The sequence below is a fragment of the Salmo salar genome, chromosome ssa05, assembly GCF_905237065.1.
Source record: "Salmo salar chromosome ssa05, Ssal_v3.1, whole genome shotgun sequence".
NCBI classification, from domain to species: domain Eukaryota; kingdom Metazoa; phylum Chordata; class Actinopteri; order Salmoniformes; family Salmonidae; genus Salmo; species Salmo salar.
This window is the reverse complement of record NC_059446.1, coordinates 25,187,098-25,206,728: the sequence shown is the minus strand read 5'-3', so window position 1 is coordinate 25,206,728 and position 19,631 is coordinate 25,187,098. Positions and strand designations below refer to the sequence as shown.

General features: G+C 40.9%; 3 protein-coding genes across 4 annotated transcripts; 2 read left to right on the top strand and 1 right to left on the bottom strand.

Annotated features, from left to right (window-relative positions):
• Positions 1–446: 446 nt before the first annotated feature.
• Positions 447–5,740, top strand: LOC100195531 (chloride intracellular channel 2). Its single transcript, NM_001140560.1, is given in 6 exon segments — positions 447–725; positions 2,064–2,173; positions 2,725–2,850; positions 2,937–3,040; positions 3,365–3,546; positions 4,062–5,740. Coding segments are annotated over 6 exon segments (738 nt in total). The 5' UTR covers positions 447–671; the 3' UTR covers positions 4,224–5,740.
• A 4,441-nt stretch (positions 5,741–10,181) lies between these two features.
• Positions 10,182–10,942, bottom strand: LOC106604503 (nuclear transport factor 2-like). The gene has a single exon (XM_045718005.1). It carries the CDS (start codon positions 10,831–10,833, stop codon positions 10,447–10,449), a length of 387 nt encoding a protein of 128 aa, XP_045573961.1. The 5' UTR covers positions 10,834–10,942; the 3' UTR covers positions 10,182–10,446.
• Positions 10,943–13,884: 2,942 nt separating this feature from the next.
• On the top strand, positions 13,885–15,885 carry LOC106604434 (C1GALT1-specific chaperone 1). 2 transcript variants are annotated; one of them, XM_014199040.2, is made up of 2 exons: positions 13,885–14,066; positions 14,418–15,885. In XM_014199040.2, the coding sequence occupies exon 2, from the start codon at positions 14,436–14,438 to the stop codon at positions 15,387–15,389; it is 954 nt and encodes a 317-aa protein (XP_014054515.2). In that variant the 5' UTR covers positions 13,885–14,066; positions 14,418–14,435; the 3' UTR covers positions 15,390–15,885. The 2 variants fall into 2 exon arrangements, with proteins under 2 accessions (XP_014054515.2, XP_014054516.2); XM_014199041.2 differs by having other exon boundaries at positions 13,914–14,062.
• The last annotated feature ends 3,746 nt before the right edge of the window (positions 15,886–19,631 follow it).

Genomic DNA, 19,631 nt, shown 5'->3' with positions numbered 1-19,631 from the left:
GTTTAGTTCATGTTCCTGACAGAACTGTTTAGCTGTCGTTCGTTTTCTTGTTTTGTTGAAAGTGTTCTATTAAAAGTTAATGATGAGCACTCACCACGCTGCGCCTTGGTCTACTCCCTTCGACGGCCGTTACAGGGAGAGACAAAAACGTCAAAGTGTACACTGTTATTAGTGTGACAGATCATCAAAACACTGTATTCAATATGGCGCTACGGTTGGCATTATAGGGGGATATGATGGTTTTAAGTCACATGGTGAAAGTATATTTCTACATTGTTTGATTAACCATTATTAACTGACAAGTACTAGGACCTATTTTAGGCTCTCCTTGTAGAGAGAGCTTGGCACTGTGTTTATATGAGAGCGGACCACGCCCATCCTCAGGGCCCTCCCCCTCCTCCTACGTTTAAAGTGTGTTCAGAGTGATAGCCTCAAGGAGCCCACAAACAAAACGTCCCAGCTACAAGGGTCTTACACTGCCTCCTAAGATCCATATAAAAACCAGCACACTAGAGCACGGAGATATATAGAAGACTCAAGGGAAGAGTGACGTTTTACTTCCGTGGACTTGGAGTCTTCAGAGTTAACAGGTTTGTTTTGCTGAGACCCGAGGACACTTGTTGGAGAAACATTTCTGAACTTTGCACAACACAGCCCAGCTTTTGAAAAAAATGGCGCAAAGACAGAACTCCGACAAAGACCCGACTATTGAACTCTTCATAAAGGTCAGTATTGTGTTCATCCTTTAGTTTAGAATAAGAAAATAATCATTTGTATTAATTCTAACATAGTTAATTCTAACATATGAATGTAATTTCAACTATATGTGAAAAGATGTAAATGATGTGATGATTGTAATAGAGAAAAACATACCGCAAAATTGTTTCATGTGAAAGCTAATGAAATGTACAAGACTTAATGTAAAGCTTCAGCCACTTCAGCCATAGCCTCTATTTCACAAAATGGCTCAATGCTTGTAGTGTTGTGTTCGATATGGGTAAACACTGGCATCTGAGCAAGATTTCATATTCACTTAACAGCACTCTGAGAGGGTAGTGTGTGTGTGCGTGCATGTGTGTGTGTGTGTCAGTGAGAGTGAGGGTGGCCTTTATCACTGTGTAATGACACCAGACACTGGAGGCCACCTTATCACCACATGCCCTGGAGGAGCAGACAGCACACTGGGAACGCCTGGCCCCCCGCTGAGGCAGGCACACACACACACACACACACACACACACACACACACACACACACACACACACACACACACACACACACACACACACACACACACACACATACACACACACACACACTGACACACACACATGCTCTAACACACATAGACACATTCTCAAAACGGAAAAAAGATTGCAAATAAGTAGATATGGACTGTATCTATGTAAAGTCATATACGTACAGTACATAATGGTATATATTTGAAGCACACGGACACACACACGCACGCACGCACACACACACACACAGACACACACACACACACACACACACACACACGCAGAGAACCATCCCGTTTGTTTATCCATACCAGAGGTAGAGCAGCGTTGGTGGATCAGTAATCAGACTCTGTTGTCATATCATGTGCAATAGGTGGGCACTGAGGAGAGTGGATGTCAATTGCTGTTAGCTTCATCTCCAACTCAATGCCTGCTTTTCCTCTCAAGTAGCATTTCTTAAAATAACCCAGCCAGTCCCAACACTACAAGTGTGTGTGTTTGTGTCAGGGTTGGAGATCAGGACTTAGTGTAATGGATAACATGGACAATGTCAACATCAACCATTGGAATTTGGAAAGGGCTCCCTATCTTATGTGTGACCATGTGTCTTCTGTGTTTGAGGAGTTATTGTATATTGCTGTCTGTGAAATAAACTACCAATAAACTAGCCTGGTCCCAGATGTGTTAATATTGTTTTGCTAACTACTATGGTCATTGTTTGGTGTGACAATGACCCTAGGAGTTGGCAAGAAAGCACAAACAGATTTGGCAACAGGCTATAACTAAACCAAAACTCAAAAAATAATGCTGCTTGTCTTTCAGGCTGGCCACGATGGAGAGAACATGGGCAACTGCCCCTTCTGCCAGAGGCTCTTCATGGTCCTGTGGCTAAAAGGAGTCAAGTTCACCGTGACAACCGTCGACATGAGGAAGTAAGCCCCCGCCTCCCTGGCCTCCCGCCCTTCCAATTCCTGTTCATCTGTTTAAAGTTCCCCTCACACAGGGCTCTATAAAGAGTTCAGCAATAACAAGGATGTTTTTCAGAAACCAAACTGTTTAATGGGGTGTGATACAGAGAGGTGATAGAGGGCGGGGCTTGAAAGGCTAAAGCATTTGCAGAAAGGAGAAAGAGCTCTGTGTAGAATTGAACAAACACCTTTTCTTAATCTATCCCCTTTCTTGTGTGAATTTCTCAGGACCATTACCGGTGAGCAAATAGGATCAGGAAACGTTGAAAAGATGCTGATAATTGAGTGATTGAGTAGCCACTCCCATGCCAGTGTGTTTTACTTACTGAATCATAGATTGCTGGAATCATGGCTTGATAACCTTTGTGTTCGTTGTGACTGTGTCAATGAATGATTAAGCATGGTATCTATTGATAGAAAGCTGGAATAATCCCATATATGACCATGTCTACTTCCTTTATTTTTTCCTGCCCTTTGCCCACCTCTCCACCCAACCATGCCCTGGTACACTCTAGAAAACCAGCAGAGCTGAAGGATTTGGCACCTGGGACCAACCCTCCGTTCCTCCTGTACAACGGCACCCTCAAGACGGACTTTATCAAGATCGAGGAGTTTCTGGAACAGACATTGGCCCCTCCCAGGTAAAGTACTTTTATATTAAAGAAAAAGTGAATGGCACTAACTTTCTTCAAACAAACTCATACTCCTCTCATCCCACTCCCTTCAGGTATCCACACCTTAGCCCACTCAGCAAAGAGTCCTTTGACGTGGGTGCTGACATTTTCGCCAAGTTTTCCGCTTTCATCAAGAATAGCCCAGCCAACAGTACTTGTAAGTAAAGTTTCAGTCAGTCCACATTCATGTTTTAGATTAGACCATGTCTTATGAGGCAATGGAAAAATATGACAATTAAATATACTAATGGAATTCCAACAATGCCCATGATTCAGTTATTAAAGCACACTGGCACTGGCGTATGCCTTAATGAAATGCTGGTTTGATGTGAATTTTAGGGCCCAGCCCAAGCCTTCTCCTGGTCTGTAAAGCCTGCTCAATGGAGAATTTCAACTGAAAGTGCTTTTTTTATACATAAGGAATCTCCAAAGCTCCAGACCTGTCTGACATACATGCCTGCGTCTCTTTCTAAATCCATAGTCCATGAGAAGGCGCTGCTGCGGGAGTTCAAGCGTCTGGATCTCTACCTGACCTCCCCCGTCCCTGAAGAGATTAACCAAAACTCCAGAGAAAACATCCTCGTCTCCAAGAGGAAGTTCCTGGATGGCAACCATCTCACCCTGGCAGACTGCAACCTGCTGCCCAAGCTGCATGTCATCAAGGTGAGACAAATAGGCATATGACATAAACGGTTTGAAATATGAATTTGATTATTTTCTGGTATTAGGCATGTCTTATGACTATAGTACACAACCTATGCAATGACACTTCCTTTCCTTACTTTCTAATCCTTACTTTCTAATAATTTTGGGGTGGCAGTTAGCCTAGTGGTTAGAGCGTTGGGCCAGTAATTGAAAGGTTGCTAGATCGAATCTCTGAGCTGACAGTGTAAAAATCTGAACAAGGCAGTTAACTCACTGTTCCCTGGTAGGCAGGCAGTCATTGTAAATAAGAATGTGTTCTTAACTGACTTGCCTAGTTAAATAAAGGTTCAATTTAAAAAATGTTTAAGAATCCTAGGAGAAGTATAACTCCATTTTGAACCATTGGGAACATTCTCCGCACATATTCTCTATTCTCCATTACTTTAATAGTGTAATATGACTATTATTGTTTATAGTGTCTCACAATTCAACTGTTTTGGTTTGGTTTTATTTGGATTGGTTTTATTTGATAGATTGCTGCCAAGAAGTACTGTGACTTTGACATCCCGGTCCAGTTCACTGGTGTATGGAGGTACCTGAACAATGCCTACGAGAGGGAGGAGTTCAGTCAGACCTGCCCTGCCAACATCGAGATCGAGAAGGCTTACCTGGACGTAGCCAATAAGAGGCTGTAAACCTATAACCAATCTTTAGCCAACAATTACACAACCATTACACAACTATTGCACAACATTTCCTCTTTTACTGTTACCATGGAAATGGTAACACATTCACAAAACATGAAGGAATTCTGGGAGGGGCCAGCAATCATTATTGAAATATCTCAAGTCAACTGTTTAAAAATCAACATTTATAAATTCCTGCATGAGGATGCAGATAGGCATTCTAGAAATCAAAGTTCACAAAGAGACCCCCTCCTGCTTAATGTGCATTATGTTAATTTAGCACTATAGGGCATGCACAAGATGAAGCACAATGCCATATGTTTTACAGAGAGTGTAATAGTAGGCTGCTACAGTAACTAAGGTCTATGTATGAAGTCAAGTACAGACTATTTATTTCATGTAGTTATACTGGCAAATTTCATTATATGCCACACTAAATAGGCCAAGTGTGCAATTTGACTGTCTATCTAATTTAGTGAGTTTCTTTGTCCATAGTGTAAATATATAGTTCTTACATGTTGTCTATGACCTTCACAGCCATACTATAAGAATATATGAGTGTATTCTAATTATGTTTATGTGTGAATGAAACTAGTGATACAAAACCTATTGTTGATGGTTACCATTACCACTCAGAATATTAAGCTCTCACCAACAAGACTACAGTCAATTAGCATGTAAATAAGTTTAGGTATCAAGAAAATATGTTTTACTATAATACAGTACACCTGTTCAAACTATGATGTGAAAGAAAATGTCTGACCCTTGAGTGTGTATGTTTGTGTTTGTGTGTGTGTGTGTGTGTGTGTGTGTGTGTGTGTGTGTGTGTGTGTGTGTGTGTGTGTGTGTGTGTGTTTGCTGATCATTTTAAAGCATCCCATATACAGTATATGCAGTCAGTGATTTATGTGGTATGATTACACAAAATATGTATTTACTGTGCATTTCTAAATTAGTCAACTAAGATATAGTTGACGCCTAGTTTTAGTGTTTAATGTTGTTGACTTCATTCTGCTTCCAAGCATTGGTTCGAGGCATGTACATTGTGTAGTTGTATAGAAATTAATATGCAATCTTACACAGTGTTGGTCTCTCAAAAACAAAGTTGTTCCGTTCAATCCACACGACATATTTCATTTTATTATCAGCCAGTCTCAATACAAGACCCTTTTCAACCGGATTAAAAAATATATTTTCATAAATAATTGAGTCTAGGGTTATAAGTATAAACATTGTGTTGGGGATGTACGTTTAATATGTAATAAGGGACACAGCTTGGGGCGAGGGTGGCAAGATAAGGTGTTATTGTCCAGGCATTGTCGAAACGTCTCTTATCCTCCTTCACCGCACAGCTTCTAGTTTGTCACACAGTATTTCCAGAAGCATGCTATCCAGGGAAGAAAGCCACAAAAAATAGACACATGTTACATAATCTACTGTTTGTATCCTGCTAGGCTATACCCACCGGGCACAGACGTTAATTCAACGTCTATTCCACGTTAGTTCAATAAACAACATTGCTTCAACCAGTGTGTGCCCAATGGGTAGTTACTCCAGCTCACCTTCGACGAGACAGTCCTTACTTAAACATCCTTACCAAACGCTTTATTGCATTGTAAATATGCCAGCATATATATGGTATTTTCTTACGTTTTGACGCGATACTGTGCTTTCAATTGTCCTCAGCAAACACCTGCTCTTACTATGAGCATAAGGAACACAGAAGGAACGGTGTGGCGACAGAGTCGGTCCAGGATAACGTTGTTTACTCACCTCTCTTGTTAGTTTTCGGCAAGTTCTGCTCAGAACGAAGGAAGCCCTGAGAGCGAAGCTTGTCGGCTGCAGCGAGCTTCAACACCACCACCTTCAGATCATCAACCTAAAAAAACAGACAGAATATATTTTATTACACATTGATCCATATAGAATCTAATAGAATAGAACAGGTTCACCAGAGGGTTCTTTTGTATCACACAGTCAATAGAAATGTCTAGCACACTTACCATGTTGACAAATTTATCCTGCTGCACAGAATCTTTAGCTCCTGAAGGAAAATTGAGAAAATAAACCCAGTAAATATAGACCTCATCATGTTATATGGGTGACTAGCTGCTTCGAATAAAACCAACTGTCCTTTTGACTAACTCCTCTGCATACGGCAAAGAGTCAAGGGATATCAGAACATTCACGTCCAATCCTTGGTATCTTCATTGTAGGTTTTGTCTCTCCTCACCTGCTTTATTCCATGTATCCCTGACTCCCTCGCGCTGCAGCAGGAGAGGGTAGAGATTCTTCTCCTCTCTCTGGTCAGTCAGTTCAGTGTTCTCTCCATCCTCCACCTCTGCCACCAACTGCTGGATCAGCACTGCTCAGACCAAACAGCTCTCAATAATCAAACAGTATTATCTCAGTACTGACATTCACACCATTGCTGAAAGTTCCAATAAACCCAATGTCATGTTACTCAAAACTGGTGTTAAAATTCCAGACTCCGACTGAAGTTAACTGTCAAAATAGCTACTGCCTTCAATGTTCTCAGAGGAAAATCTATCCCCATTTGTCATCTATGGTAGACCCACAGTATCAGTTTGGACACACATACTCATTCAAGGGTTTTTCTTTATTTTTTACTATTTTCTACATTGTAGAATAATAGTGAAGACATCAAAAATATGAAATAACACACATGGAATCATGTAGTAACCAAAAAATGTGTCTATGTACGCTGACGACTCAACAGTATGCATGTCGGCTGCAACCGTAAAATAAATAATTGAGACACTTAACATAGAGCTCCAGTCAGTTTTAGAATGGGTAACTGGCAATAGGCTGGTGCTAAATCTCTCAAAAACTAAAAACATAATTTTTGGGACAAATCACTCGCTCAACCCTAAACCTCGTTTAGATCTATTATTGAATAATGTGGCTATTGAGCAAGTTGAGGAGACTAAACTGCTGGGTGTAACCCTAGATAGCAAGCTTTCATGGTCAAAACATACTCAATGCCAAGAGCGTGCAAAGCTGTCATCAAGGCAAAGGGTGGCTACTTTGAAGAATCTCAAATATAAAATATATTTTGATTTGTTTAACACTTTTTCAGTTACTACATGACTGCATATGTGTTATTTCATAGTTTTGATGTCTTCACTATTATTCTATAATGTAGAAAATAGTAAAATAAAAAACCCTTGAATGAGTAACTGTGTCCAAACTTTTGGCATGGTTGTCGATAATGAACTGACACTTTCAGAGTTCAACATTGCCCTCACAACATTATGCATAGGGATCTAAGAATGAATACCAGAAATCTAAACACTATAAATGACACCAAGAAAAGATGAGACATCTTACAGTATGTCTCATAATGAAGGTTCAGCTAGACATGCCCTAAAATAGAACATCATAGACACGGTCAGATCAAAAGAATTCAAAGACACCACAGATTCTCTTGCCTACCTTCTTGGGGTTCCAAGCTTGTGTCTGGATACAGTGGTAGAGCATGCGTCCGTCTGGCAGGGCAAATAACAGCTAAAATGTAGAACAGTGCTAAGGACAGCATGATGACAATAGCTTAGGTGGCTCTGGACAGCACTACCTTACCTTGACTGCGAACTTCACTTTTATATCTTACTCGACCATCCATCACGACGGGATCGATACATCGTCATGTCACCCAGTCTCAGTCTTAATGGTTTTGACGTGATGGGCCCATCGTCATAGACACAATTCAGGGGACTGTCAAAGCAACTGGGGCCTATCTCTGCTTGTTCAGAGGGCCCTACAAATGTTTACTCTCCAATAGCAATCAGTGGCCAGTCAGCATCCTCAAATTCATTATATGTGACTGAAACCATTTTCTTGTTCTAATGGGTTGTTCATCCTATCCCAGACAACATGGTGGAACAACATGTATCACTGTTCTGATCAAGGCCCCTTTTAAGCACAGAGACTCTTTAGAAATATGTTGTGGTCTCTTTGTTTATTTTCTTTGTCTTACTATTTGTCTTACACTCTCAGAAAAAAGGGTATGGTTAGGGTACGGTATTGTTCCCCGGGGTACAAAACCACACCCTTCATTAGTATATTGCCCAGCATGCTGTATTGCTAGTTGATTTAAATTTTTAAAAAATCTATATGTTTGTTTTTAGATGCACATTGTGTGATTTTGCATGTACATTGATTGATTGATAGATTGATCTTATGTTACACAAAGACAAAAAACATTATTTTTAAATTACTAATCCAATCTATTAATAATTATTGCACCCGTTACTGAGATAGTTGTTCCTGTTTAAATGGTTTAGGTAGTCTCATATAAATTATTCCTACTGTGGCAGTCATGCTAAATGCAGGTTGTGGGTGGTTAAAAGTTCACATTTTGGGATTTCCTCACTTCAAACAGGAATGAATATCACTTTGAAAGCCAGCATAATGTAACTTCTGATTTCAGACCACTGTGTTGGGATAAAACTAGACTGTCAAAGTATTGCTTTATGATATATGTAATGTATTGTCATAAAAAGTTTATATGATAAAATATTAACTTTGGCACTTGGTGAAGGCTACAGGACTGAAAGCCATTGAATGCAACAACCATGTTTCATCCCCTGAGGCAGTGGTTCCCAAACTTTTTTGGTTACTGTACCACCAAATTAATTTTACTCTGGCTGGAGTACTCCTGAAGTACCCTCTCATCTGCATTTTAGTACCCCAAGTTGGGAACCACTGCCCTAAAGTATACAATTGGCTCTTAATGGTATGAACTGCGAGGGTACAATTATGTACCTATAACTAACGGTACAATGGGCATACCTTAAAAGGTTCCACTAGAGTGACATGCATTTGTACCCCTTTAAGTAACAGTTGTCTACATAATTTTGTGTTTAGAGACCATCATTAGGCAAGCATCAGGGAAATCGCTCACTCGGTAGTCTTCAGCCATTTCTCATTGTCCTAACATGAAGCAACACACAATTACTGGCAAAGATAATTGTGTGCCCTGCTTTTCTAATGTCAGTTTATATGGGAAGTCATTTGAATGTTGTACATAAATAAATAAATAAATAAATAAATAAATAAATATTGTTGTATATGTATTTGCAAAACTATCCAATCATTTACATTTCACACATAACCTTGATCATACATAACCTTGTGATCCGTAGAAAATAAAACACTAAAGTTCAAAAGGGCACAAAGAATGACATAGGGTGGTGTGTCATTGCTCTGGGTTTTAGCGGTCTCTTTGTCAAAATGAAAGGTTTCTAATAAACAGGAAATAGGAGTATGATCAAAAGGCCCAGACTGTTGTAAGTGATTGATAAGGTTATCATAAGCGTGTCTGCACAGGTTTCTGAAATTGCTGTTGAAAACAATCTGGTGTCTCGCAAAACATCACAGGTGTCAAACTCCATGGGGGCCGAGTGGCTGCGGGTTTTAGCTCCCCCTTGTACTTCATTGATGAATTAAGGTCACTGATTAGTAAGGAACTCCCCACACCTGGTTGTCTAGGGCTTAATTGAAAGGAAAAAACAAAAACATGCAGACACTAGGCCCTCCATGGAATGAGTTTGACACACCTGGTGTACATCATCTCATCTGCTCATTCTTAGGTGAAACATTTTGCTGAAAACATTGTGCTGAAAGCAAGAATAACTTCCTACATACATTATTGTGGTGCTCAATTTCAAAATAAAAACCATGTATGATGTGTTAAAGTCTAATTTCAATGTAAGGCTATATAAAATAAAATGTTATATGACGAGTTATGTCATCCATGTAAGTTTGTACCATGGCTTTGTATCTGGTTTGCATCAACATAACAGGAATTGTATATATTCAACACATAGTTTAAGTTGACATAAGACATAATCTTTAGCTTTTTATGACACCGCCACAGAGACGAACTGTCAATGATAAGTGAGTCACATGACTTCAGAACCCGGAAGTGAGTGATGAATCCTGAGATTTAAATGTTTTTTTTTTTCGGAATGAATTTATTATGTTGTATTCCTATGCACCATGTCCAGACATCACAAGTCACCACCACTGTAACAGTATGCAGTTAACTGTCCAGAACACATTTGTCTCAATTTCCTCCTAATACAGAATAACTGGTTAATGAGTTTATTGAAGACAAGAATCTGACAGTCATTCTCTCACACACACATGTAAAGTTCAAAAGTAATATAAAAAGCTAACTCTGGAAGGTACGTGATCCTTCTATTTCCTCCTATGCTCCAAAATTATGTAGTGCCAATCTGAACATGTCATTTGTGCAGATCCATTTGTTATCCACGTTCTTCAGCAGGAATGTTTGTTGAAAACCCATCACCTGGTCCGTGTCAACCTTGAGCTGTCCCATCACCATGCTCATTACACAGCTGTCTGGCGTGGGCTGGTGGTCCTGTGCGGTGATGCTGTGCTGAATTGACTGGAACGGTAAGCTAGTGATCTTCTCCATAATGGCTTTATGCCCCTGGAAACCAACTCCTTCCCATGTTAAACATGACGCATCAGTATAGAGATCAGCGAGTTTGGTTCTATCAGAATCAAACTGTTGGTAATAATGTTGCACAAATCCTGCACCTATCTGCTCCCACACCGGTTTGCTTGCCATGATTCAAAGTGCAGGTTGGAATCTTAATATGCAACTAGCTAGTAATCCAGTGTGGATGCACAACAGGTCTCTCCCCATGAATCCTGAGATGATCCCAGTCAGTGTTTCCTTGTTCGCGGTTTACCTGCGTTTAGGCTACTTTGAAAACGATGTAGCGGGTGAAAATGTATTTGTCGCGGGTTTTTGGGCTACTTCTAAATTGCACCCCGACCGCCATTATCTATCTATCTATCTATCTATCTATCTATCTATCTATCTATCTATCTATCTATCTATCTATCTATCTATCTATCTATCTATCTATCTATCTATCTATCTATCTATCTATCTATCTATCTATCTATCTATCTAATCTAATCTAATCTCTCTCTATATATAGAGAGAGCGAGATATATATATAACTTTTTACCAGTTGTAGGTAGGGTATATTGTCATTATGGAGACACCTATTTCCAACCCATCTTCCATAAAACATATTAATAAACTAGAACTGATGCACATCAAGAAATAACGGAGACAAAGCACTGGAAAAAGACGTTGGGCGCACTACAGCGCATTACATAAATTCGCTCGGAGGTGGTTTAAACTGCATTCTAATGTCGACTGCTTAATTTGAAAGAAAACGGTATCAAGCGAAGTGCTTTATGCATGTTCAGTTATTCGGTCTCGGGGGCTGTCCGAATGGAAATGTGAAGTTATGGAACTCCCTCGCGTGGTTATTTTTATGGGGAAAAGGCCTCAATGAAACTGACATTAGGCTAAATGTGAAGAATTATACATTTGCCTCTGTTGGCCATCAGGTAGCCTTGTTGTATATGCCATTGTAGGCTACCATTTGATACAATAAATATGTTGAAATGACGATATCACTGGAGTCATTGCAAATCAATTTGTGGCATTTGTGTAGTCTACCTGGAGCTGGCAAACGAATTTAATAAATATAGCCTATAACTTCAGTTTATTGTTGTTGTAGCCTTGTGTTACTATGCAATTATTAATGGACATGTTTAGTTAATTAAATTGGAAATTTTAAAAGCTCTATCGCAATTGCCGATCAGTTGATAGAACGCATCAGAATTGCGGTAACAGTTGTCAGATTAGGCTACAGGTAAAACAAATTCTAAAAAGTAAACACTGGCTGTTGTTGACAAGTATATTCAGTTCATATACATATTATTAATATTTAATTCAGTGATTGAAATTATTACCCCATCCTCAGTAACCTATTCCAGCAGGCTATTGATAAACACAAGCACTTCTTACCTCTTCATCACCTCGCTATTCATGTTGAATAAATTAGTCTGTTAATTTGAACTAAGCAAACTGCTAAATCGTTCAGTTTACATCTAGCCTACATCATGTCTAGGCTACTGTAGACTATCTGAAATGAGATGTAGGCCTATCAGGGGCTATAAGGCTACCTGCTTTTATCAAAGCAAACCATGACAAAATTGAATTACAATCATAAACCAAGATTTTAGTCTGTAGCCTATGCCTATTGGAATGATAAATCAATCTCGCAAATGGGCCATTTGTAGTCTTAACCTTTGGCACATAATAACAGCACAATTGCCAGAAAATAGCCTAACATTAGTTTTTTTTATGTTCATCCAAGTTTTTCTTGCTCATAGATTGAGATCTCCTGTCGGTGTATCTACAGTTATGCACATGTGCAAAGGGGATATATTTACAATTATAAACCTGGTTCGAGCCCTGAATGCTGATTGGCTGAAAGCTGTGGTATATTTAAGCAATAAGGCCCGGGGGGTGAGGTATATGGCCAATATACCACGGCTAAGGGCTGTTATAAGTCACGATGCAACGCAAAGTACCTATGTACAACCCTTAGCCGTAGTATATTGGCCATATATCACAAACCCCTGAGGGACCTTATTGCTATTATAAACTGGTTACCAACGTAATTAGAGCAGTAAAAATAAATGTTTTGTCATATCAGTGGTATACGGTCTGATATACCACGGCTGTCAGCAAATTAGCATTCAGGGTTCGAACCACCCTGTTTATAACAGACCATATACCAGGGGTATGACACAATATTACTTTTTACTGTTGTAATTACGTTGTTAACCAGTTTATAATAGCAATAAGGCACCCCCGGGGTTTGCGGTATATGGCCTATATACCACGGCTAACAGCTGTATCCAGGCACTCCGAGTTGCGTCATGCTTCAGAACAGCCCTTAGCCGTGGTATATTTGCCATATACCATACCCCCTTGTGCAAATGATCTGGTGAGTTTAATAAGGGCGATTACCTTTTCTTTTGGCACATATTCAAATTCCTTTATTACGTCACATCATATCTTGCAATAATTATTATTTTGAGGAGACCTACATTTTGCTTCTAACGTCGTTACAAGTTACTATGATATTCCTTCTTAGTTGGCTCGATAATGTTATAGAAAAATGTTTTATTGTATATATATGGCCTCCTCTCTTGCTGTGAAAAAAATACTTGGGCTAGTTTTCAAGCCTTTTGGGCAGGTCTTGAGTGGTCATTGGGCTAGAAATATTTGCTTGACCTGGCAACTGTGATCCCAGTGAGTAGTAGATTTGTGTCAGTACAGAAGGATAGGCCATTGAGTGTTTTGAGCTTCAGAAAGGTTGGCTTCTTAGCAATGGTTATCAACTGTAACGCAGAAATGGAATGTAAATCACAGAAAATAGATGTTGGCGGTCGCAGCTGCAGAGAAGTATTTGGGTAAATTAGATTTGACTTCTGAAGAGTTACAGGGTGTGTTTAGTGGGGGTGCCCCATCCTTCCAGGCCATAGGCATGGTGCAGGAGAAAATAGAGTCAAAGTATTGGAATGGGGCAGTGGGTTTTTTAATGAGTGTAGGTGGCAGCTGCAGTGAAGTACCTGGGTGTATGAGATTTTACTGCAGAAGAGTTATAAGATGTTTTGATATTCTTTATGAAATAGCGGTATATAGGTGTATGGTTGGTTGGTGTGTAATTTTTTACTTATTTTTTCCCCATTTACTTTTTGTATCACAAATGTAAAGTGATTGAACACAGTAGGTGGCGGCATTCACACACAAGATGTGCGAACGCCATGATAGCAAAGAAGAAGAACCCGGAAGTTCGTTGTGTTTGTAAATCCAACAGCTGGCTTGCAACCCTGAGGTATATCAGCATACGGAAACCTCCTTCGACAGGAGTGGAAACTAAAAAGGAAAGGAAGGAATTCTCTGTCAGCTGCAGTCGTTTGTAGGTAAGTGTTTTCTAGATTTTGTTTGGGGGGGGGGGTTGAAACGTTTCTCTTAATGAGATGTGTTTATAGCTAATCTAGCTGGCTATCTGTAACGTTCGCTAGAAATCAAGCTAACTACCTATTCGCCTTGCTTGTAAAGTTATAGGTAGGGTAGCCAGCCAGCCATTAAAATGTCCTTGTTAATGCTAACAGCAAAAAGTTAGCTTGCTAACAGTAGTTAGCTAGCAACACACTCGAATAACATGAAATGACAGTCACTTGTTAGGTATGTAGCTAGCGTGTTTTTCAATGGTCATGAGTATCCATTTTAATAAGTAATATGGCGAATTAATGGTTTCTTCCTACTTTCAGCGTGTGCTGTTGACAAACATGTTGTCGGAAGGCAGCTCCTTTGTGAAGGGGATAGCCCTGGGAGGCACATTCTGCCTGTTGTTGTCCTTGTTGGGGAACTATACACCAGGCATGCAGTCCAGCCCAGAGGACCACCACCACCACCACATCAAGGCTCCCACCAAGGACGAGCTACAGAGCCTGTCTGATTCCCAGATGGTGGAGCTGAGCCAGAGAGTGCGAGTCTATTGCGTCATCATGGTTCAGCCTTCTGTCCTGGTGTATTGGGCCACAGCCAAGGACACCTGGGGTAAACACTGCGACCACGCCGTATTCTACAGCTCCGAGTCGGCCAAAGCTCTGGAAGCGGTGGACCTTAATGAACAGGACGAGTGGGCCAAGCTGCGCAAGGCCCTGAAGCACGCGTATGACAATGCCGGCGATCTGCGCTGGTTCTTCGTGGCGCGGTCCACCACCTTCGCCATCATCGAGAACCTCAAGTACCTCATTCTGGCCAAGGACCCCAACGAGCCCTTCTACATAGGCCATGCCATGAAATCGGGTGAACTGGAGTACGTGGAGTACCAGAGCGGCATTGTGCTGAGCTATGAGGCACTCAAGAGGCTGGTGAATGTGTTCAAGGACGAGGACAAGTGTCCGGAGAGAGGCAGAGCCCTGTGGAAGCTGAGCGAGGAGAAACAATTAGCTATATGTCTGAAGTACACCGGGGTCTTTGCAGAGAATGGTGAGGACATACAGGGCAAGGGGCTGTTCAACAGTAAGAGTGTGGGTTCACTCATCCAAGACAGCATGGACAAAAAAAACTTGGACGTGGTGGAGGGCTGCTGCCCTGACTTAGCCATCACCTTCAGCGGAATGTCACCAAACCAGATGCAGGTCATGATGTTTGGAGTTTACAGACTACGCCCGTATGGGCACAACTTTCATGATTCCTTGATATTCCTGCCCCCTGAGGGCTCTGACAACGACTAAAGTGCAAGGCTTCTCCCTTTCGGGCAGACATGGCATTAACCAGACTGCTGCTGTCAAGTCCTGACTGGTGAATAAAGACAGTTTTCTTATTCAGTTTGTGAGCATGAGGGAGGGTGGCAAGTACTTGAGGGACGCAAATCAGTATTCTTAGTCTTTTATACCTTTTTGAATTTGCACTCTGCACGTAATACCATTGTGGAAAAGGAATGAACAGATGAAGAAATCACAAATTTGTAGAGCAAATGTGTCACACATTCCACAGAAGGCCAAGTATCTGTGGGTTTTTGCTCCAACCTTGTACTTAATTGATGAATTAAGGTCACTAATTAGTAAGTAACTCCCCTTGCATGGTTTAACACTAGGCCCTCCATGGAATGAGTTTAACATTCCTGTAATCTATAGTATACATAATTTTCATTAACACAATTTACATTTTTATTGGTATTTGTGGTTGATTTTAGTTTAGGCTAATAAACTCAGCAAAAAAATAAATGTTCTCTCACTGTCAACTGCATTTATTTAAAGCAAACTTAACATGTGTAAATATTTGTATGAACATAAGATTCAACAACTGAGACATAAACTGAACAAGCTCCACAGACATGTGACTAACAGAAATTGAATAATGTGTCCCTGAACAAAGGGGGGTCAAAATCAAAAGTAACAGTCAGTATCTGGTGTGGCCACCAGCTGCATTAAGTACTGCAGTGCATCTCCTCCTCATGGACTGTACCAGATTTGCCAGTTCTTGCTGTGAGATGTTACCCCACTCTTCCACCAAGGCACCTGCAAGTTCCAGGACATTTCTGGGGGGAATGGCCTTAGCCCTCAACCTCCGATCCAACAGGTCCCAGGTGTGCTCAATGGGATTGAGATCCGGGCTCTTCGCTGGCCATGGCAGAACACTGACATTCCTGTCTTGCAGGAAATCACGCACAGAACGAGCAGTATGGCTGGTGGCATTGTCATGTCAGGATGAGCCTGCAGGAAGGGTACCACATGAGGGAGGAGGAGGTCTTCCCTGTAACGCACAGCGTTGAGATTGCCTGCAATGATAACAAGCTCAGTCCGATGATGCTGTGACACACCGCCTCAGACCATGACGGACCCTCCACCTCCAAATCGATCCCGTTCCAGAGTGCAGGCCTCGGTGTAACGCTCATTCTTTCGACGATAAAAGCGAATCCGACCATCACCCCTGGTGAGACACAACCGCGACTCGTCAGTGAAGAGCACTTTTTGCCAGTCCTGTCTGGTCCAGTGACGGTGGGTTTGTGGACGTTGGCAACGTTTTTGCCGGTGATGTCTGGTGAGGACCTGCCTTACAACAGGCCTACAAGCCCTCAGTCCAGCCTCTCTTAGTCTATTGCGGACAGTCTGAGCACTGATGGAGGGATTGTGTGTTCCTGGTGTAACTCGGGCAGTTGTTGTTGCCATCCTGTACCTGTCCCGCAGGTGGGATGTTCAGATCTACCGATCCTGTGCAAGTGTTGTTACACGTGGTCTGCCACTGCGAGGACCATCAGCTGTCCTTCCCGTAGCGCTGTCTTAGGTGTCTCACAGTACAAACATTGCAATTTATTGCCCTGGTCACATCTGTAGTCCTCATGCCTCCTTGCAGCATGCCTAAGGCACGTTCACGCGGATGAGCAGGGACCCGGGGCATCTTTCTTTTGGTGTTTTTCAGAGTCAGTAGAAAGGCCTCTTTTTAGTGTCCTAAGTTTTCATAACTGACCTTAATTGCCTATCGTCTGTAAGCTGTTAGTGTCTTAACGACCGTTCCACAGGTGCATGTTCATTAATTGTAAAAAACAATATTTTAAAAAAGCATGAAAGTGTTTAAACCCTTTACAATGAAGATCTGAAGTTATTTGGAATTTTATGAATTATCTTTGAAATAAAGGGTCTTGAAAAAGAGACGTTTGTTTTTTTGCTGAGTTTATAAGGCCACATGGTGTGAACATTTGAAATAATCTTGAGGTATTGATGTCTCTAAACAGTTTGCTACAAATGATCGCTTGCCACCGTTGTAATAGAAATTGTTGGTGGATTTGTTTTTATTTTGGGTAACTATTTTACCCACTTGAAACACCCGATGAAATAAAAATATTGGAAGCCATGTTTATCCTCCTAATACTAAATGAAATGAATTGTTCTGCTGAGACTGTTGCTGCATTTAGTCATAATGGGAAATCATAGTTCTTACTGACAAGTGCTAAATCAAATACTGAGCACTAAAGCCAAATAGGCCTATCTCATAGTGAAGCAGTTTCATCTTACCCCTTGTTATTGATAAGCTAATAGATATACATGCACAGTGCTTTCAGGAAAGTATTCAGACCCCTTGACCTTCTCCACATTGTTACGTTACAGCCTTTTTCTAAAATGTTTTTTTCCCCCCCTAAATCTACACACAATACCCTATAATGTCGACGCAAAAACAGGTTTTTAGACATTTTGCAAATTAAACAAAATAAAAATAAATGTACAAGTATTCAGACCCTTTACTCAGTACTTTGTTAAAGCACCTTTGGCAGCGATTACAGCCTTGAGTCTTCTTGGATATGACGCTACAAGCTTGGCACACCTGTGTTTGGAGTTTCTCCCGTTCTTCTCTGCAGATCCTCAAGCTCTGACAGATTGAATGGGAGTGTCACTGCATAGCTAATTTCAGGTCTCTCCAGAGTTGTTCGTCCAGGTTCTGGCTGGGCCACTCAAGGACATTCTAATCCATGTTTTCCTCTAGGATTTTGCTTTTTTAAAGTCATCATTGGCCTCATTGTGAAATCCCGGAGCAGTTTCCTTCCTCTCCGGCAACTGAGTTAGGAAGAACGCCTGTATCTTTGTAGTGACGGTGTATTGATACACCATGCTCAAAGGGATATTCTGCTTTTAAAAATTAAAACAAATTATCCATCTAACAATAGGTGCCCTTTGTGATGCATTGGAAAAGCTCCCTGGTCTTTGATTGAATCTGTTTAATTCACTGCTTGACTGAGGGACCGGACCTTACCTTATCTGTAGGTGTGGGGAACAGAGATGAGGTAGTCATTCATGTTAAACACTTATTACACACAGTGAGTCCATGCAACTAATGTGACTTGATAAGCACATTTTTACTCCTGAACTCATTTAGGATTGCCATAGAAAAGGGGTTGAATACTTAACTCAAGGCTTTTCAATTTTAATGGGTAAAAAATGTGAAACAATTGTACTTTTACATTATGGGGTATTCTGTGTAGGCCATTGACAAATCTCAATCCATTTTAAATTCAGGCTGTAACAACCAAATGTGGAAAAAGTCAAGGGGTGTGAATACTTTGAAGACACTGTATATAAAACATTAGTAACACCTGCTCTTTCCATGAGACTGACCAGGTGAAAGTTATGATCCCTTATTGATGTCACTTGTTAAATCCACTTCCATCAGTATAGATGAAGGGGAGGAGACAGGTTAAAGAAGGATTTTTAAGTCTTGAGACATGGATTGTGTATGTGCCATTGAGGGTGAATGGGCACGACAAAAGATTTTAAATGGCTTTGAACAGGGGTAGTAGGTGCCAGGCGCACCGGTTTGAGTGTCAAGAAATGCAACTATACTGATTCACGCTCAACAGTTTCCCGTGTGTATCAAGAATGGTCCACTACCCAAAGGACATCCAGCCAACTTGACACAACTGTGGGAAGCATTAGAGCAACATGGGCGTAGAGTCTATGCCCCAACGAATTAAAGCTGTTCTGACAGCAAAAGTGGGTGGAACTCAATATTAGGAAGGTGTTCCTAACGTTTTGTAAACTTATTTTTGGGACTAATACAATGTAATGTAATATGGCTGATTTTTGAAGGACATGCAAACGCTTGCGTCAGGCCCATTCCTTAATACCCCACTGAAACTGTAACCCTCATTTTGTAATCAGTTAATTTGCTCCAGTATATCAGTGTCCATGATGTTTTAAGTGGAAGATATGGATTTTGTTTTCACTGATGTCAAAGCCCTAATTTCATACCCATAACCTTTAAACGACTACTGAGAGATTGGAAAGCAGGTGGGACAGGTTTTTCCGAGGCCAAGTCTGCTTTTCAGTCTAGAGACAAATCTTATTTCTTGATCACATTCTCTACTGATTTCCTAATGCTGTCAGAACAGGATGAACAGGACCACGGCTGTATCCAACAACCAAGGCTAGGTGGTTCTCAATTGGGATAAAGTCTGCTTTGTGACCCGAAAAGGGGCCACCATA

Bases quoted from the DNA above. Each gene is read 5' to 3' on its own strand.
- LOC106604503 (XM_045718005.1), bottom strand. From the start codon at position 10,833: ATGGCAAGCAAACCGGTGTGGGAGCAGATAGGTGCAGGATTTGTGCAA.
- LOC106604434 (XM_014199040.2), top strand. From the start codon at position 14,436: ATGTTGTCGGAAGGCAGCTCCTTTGTGAAGGGGATAGCCCTGGGAGGC.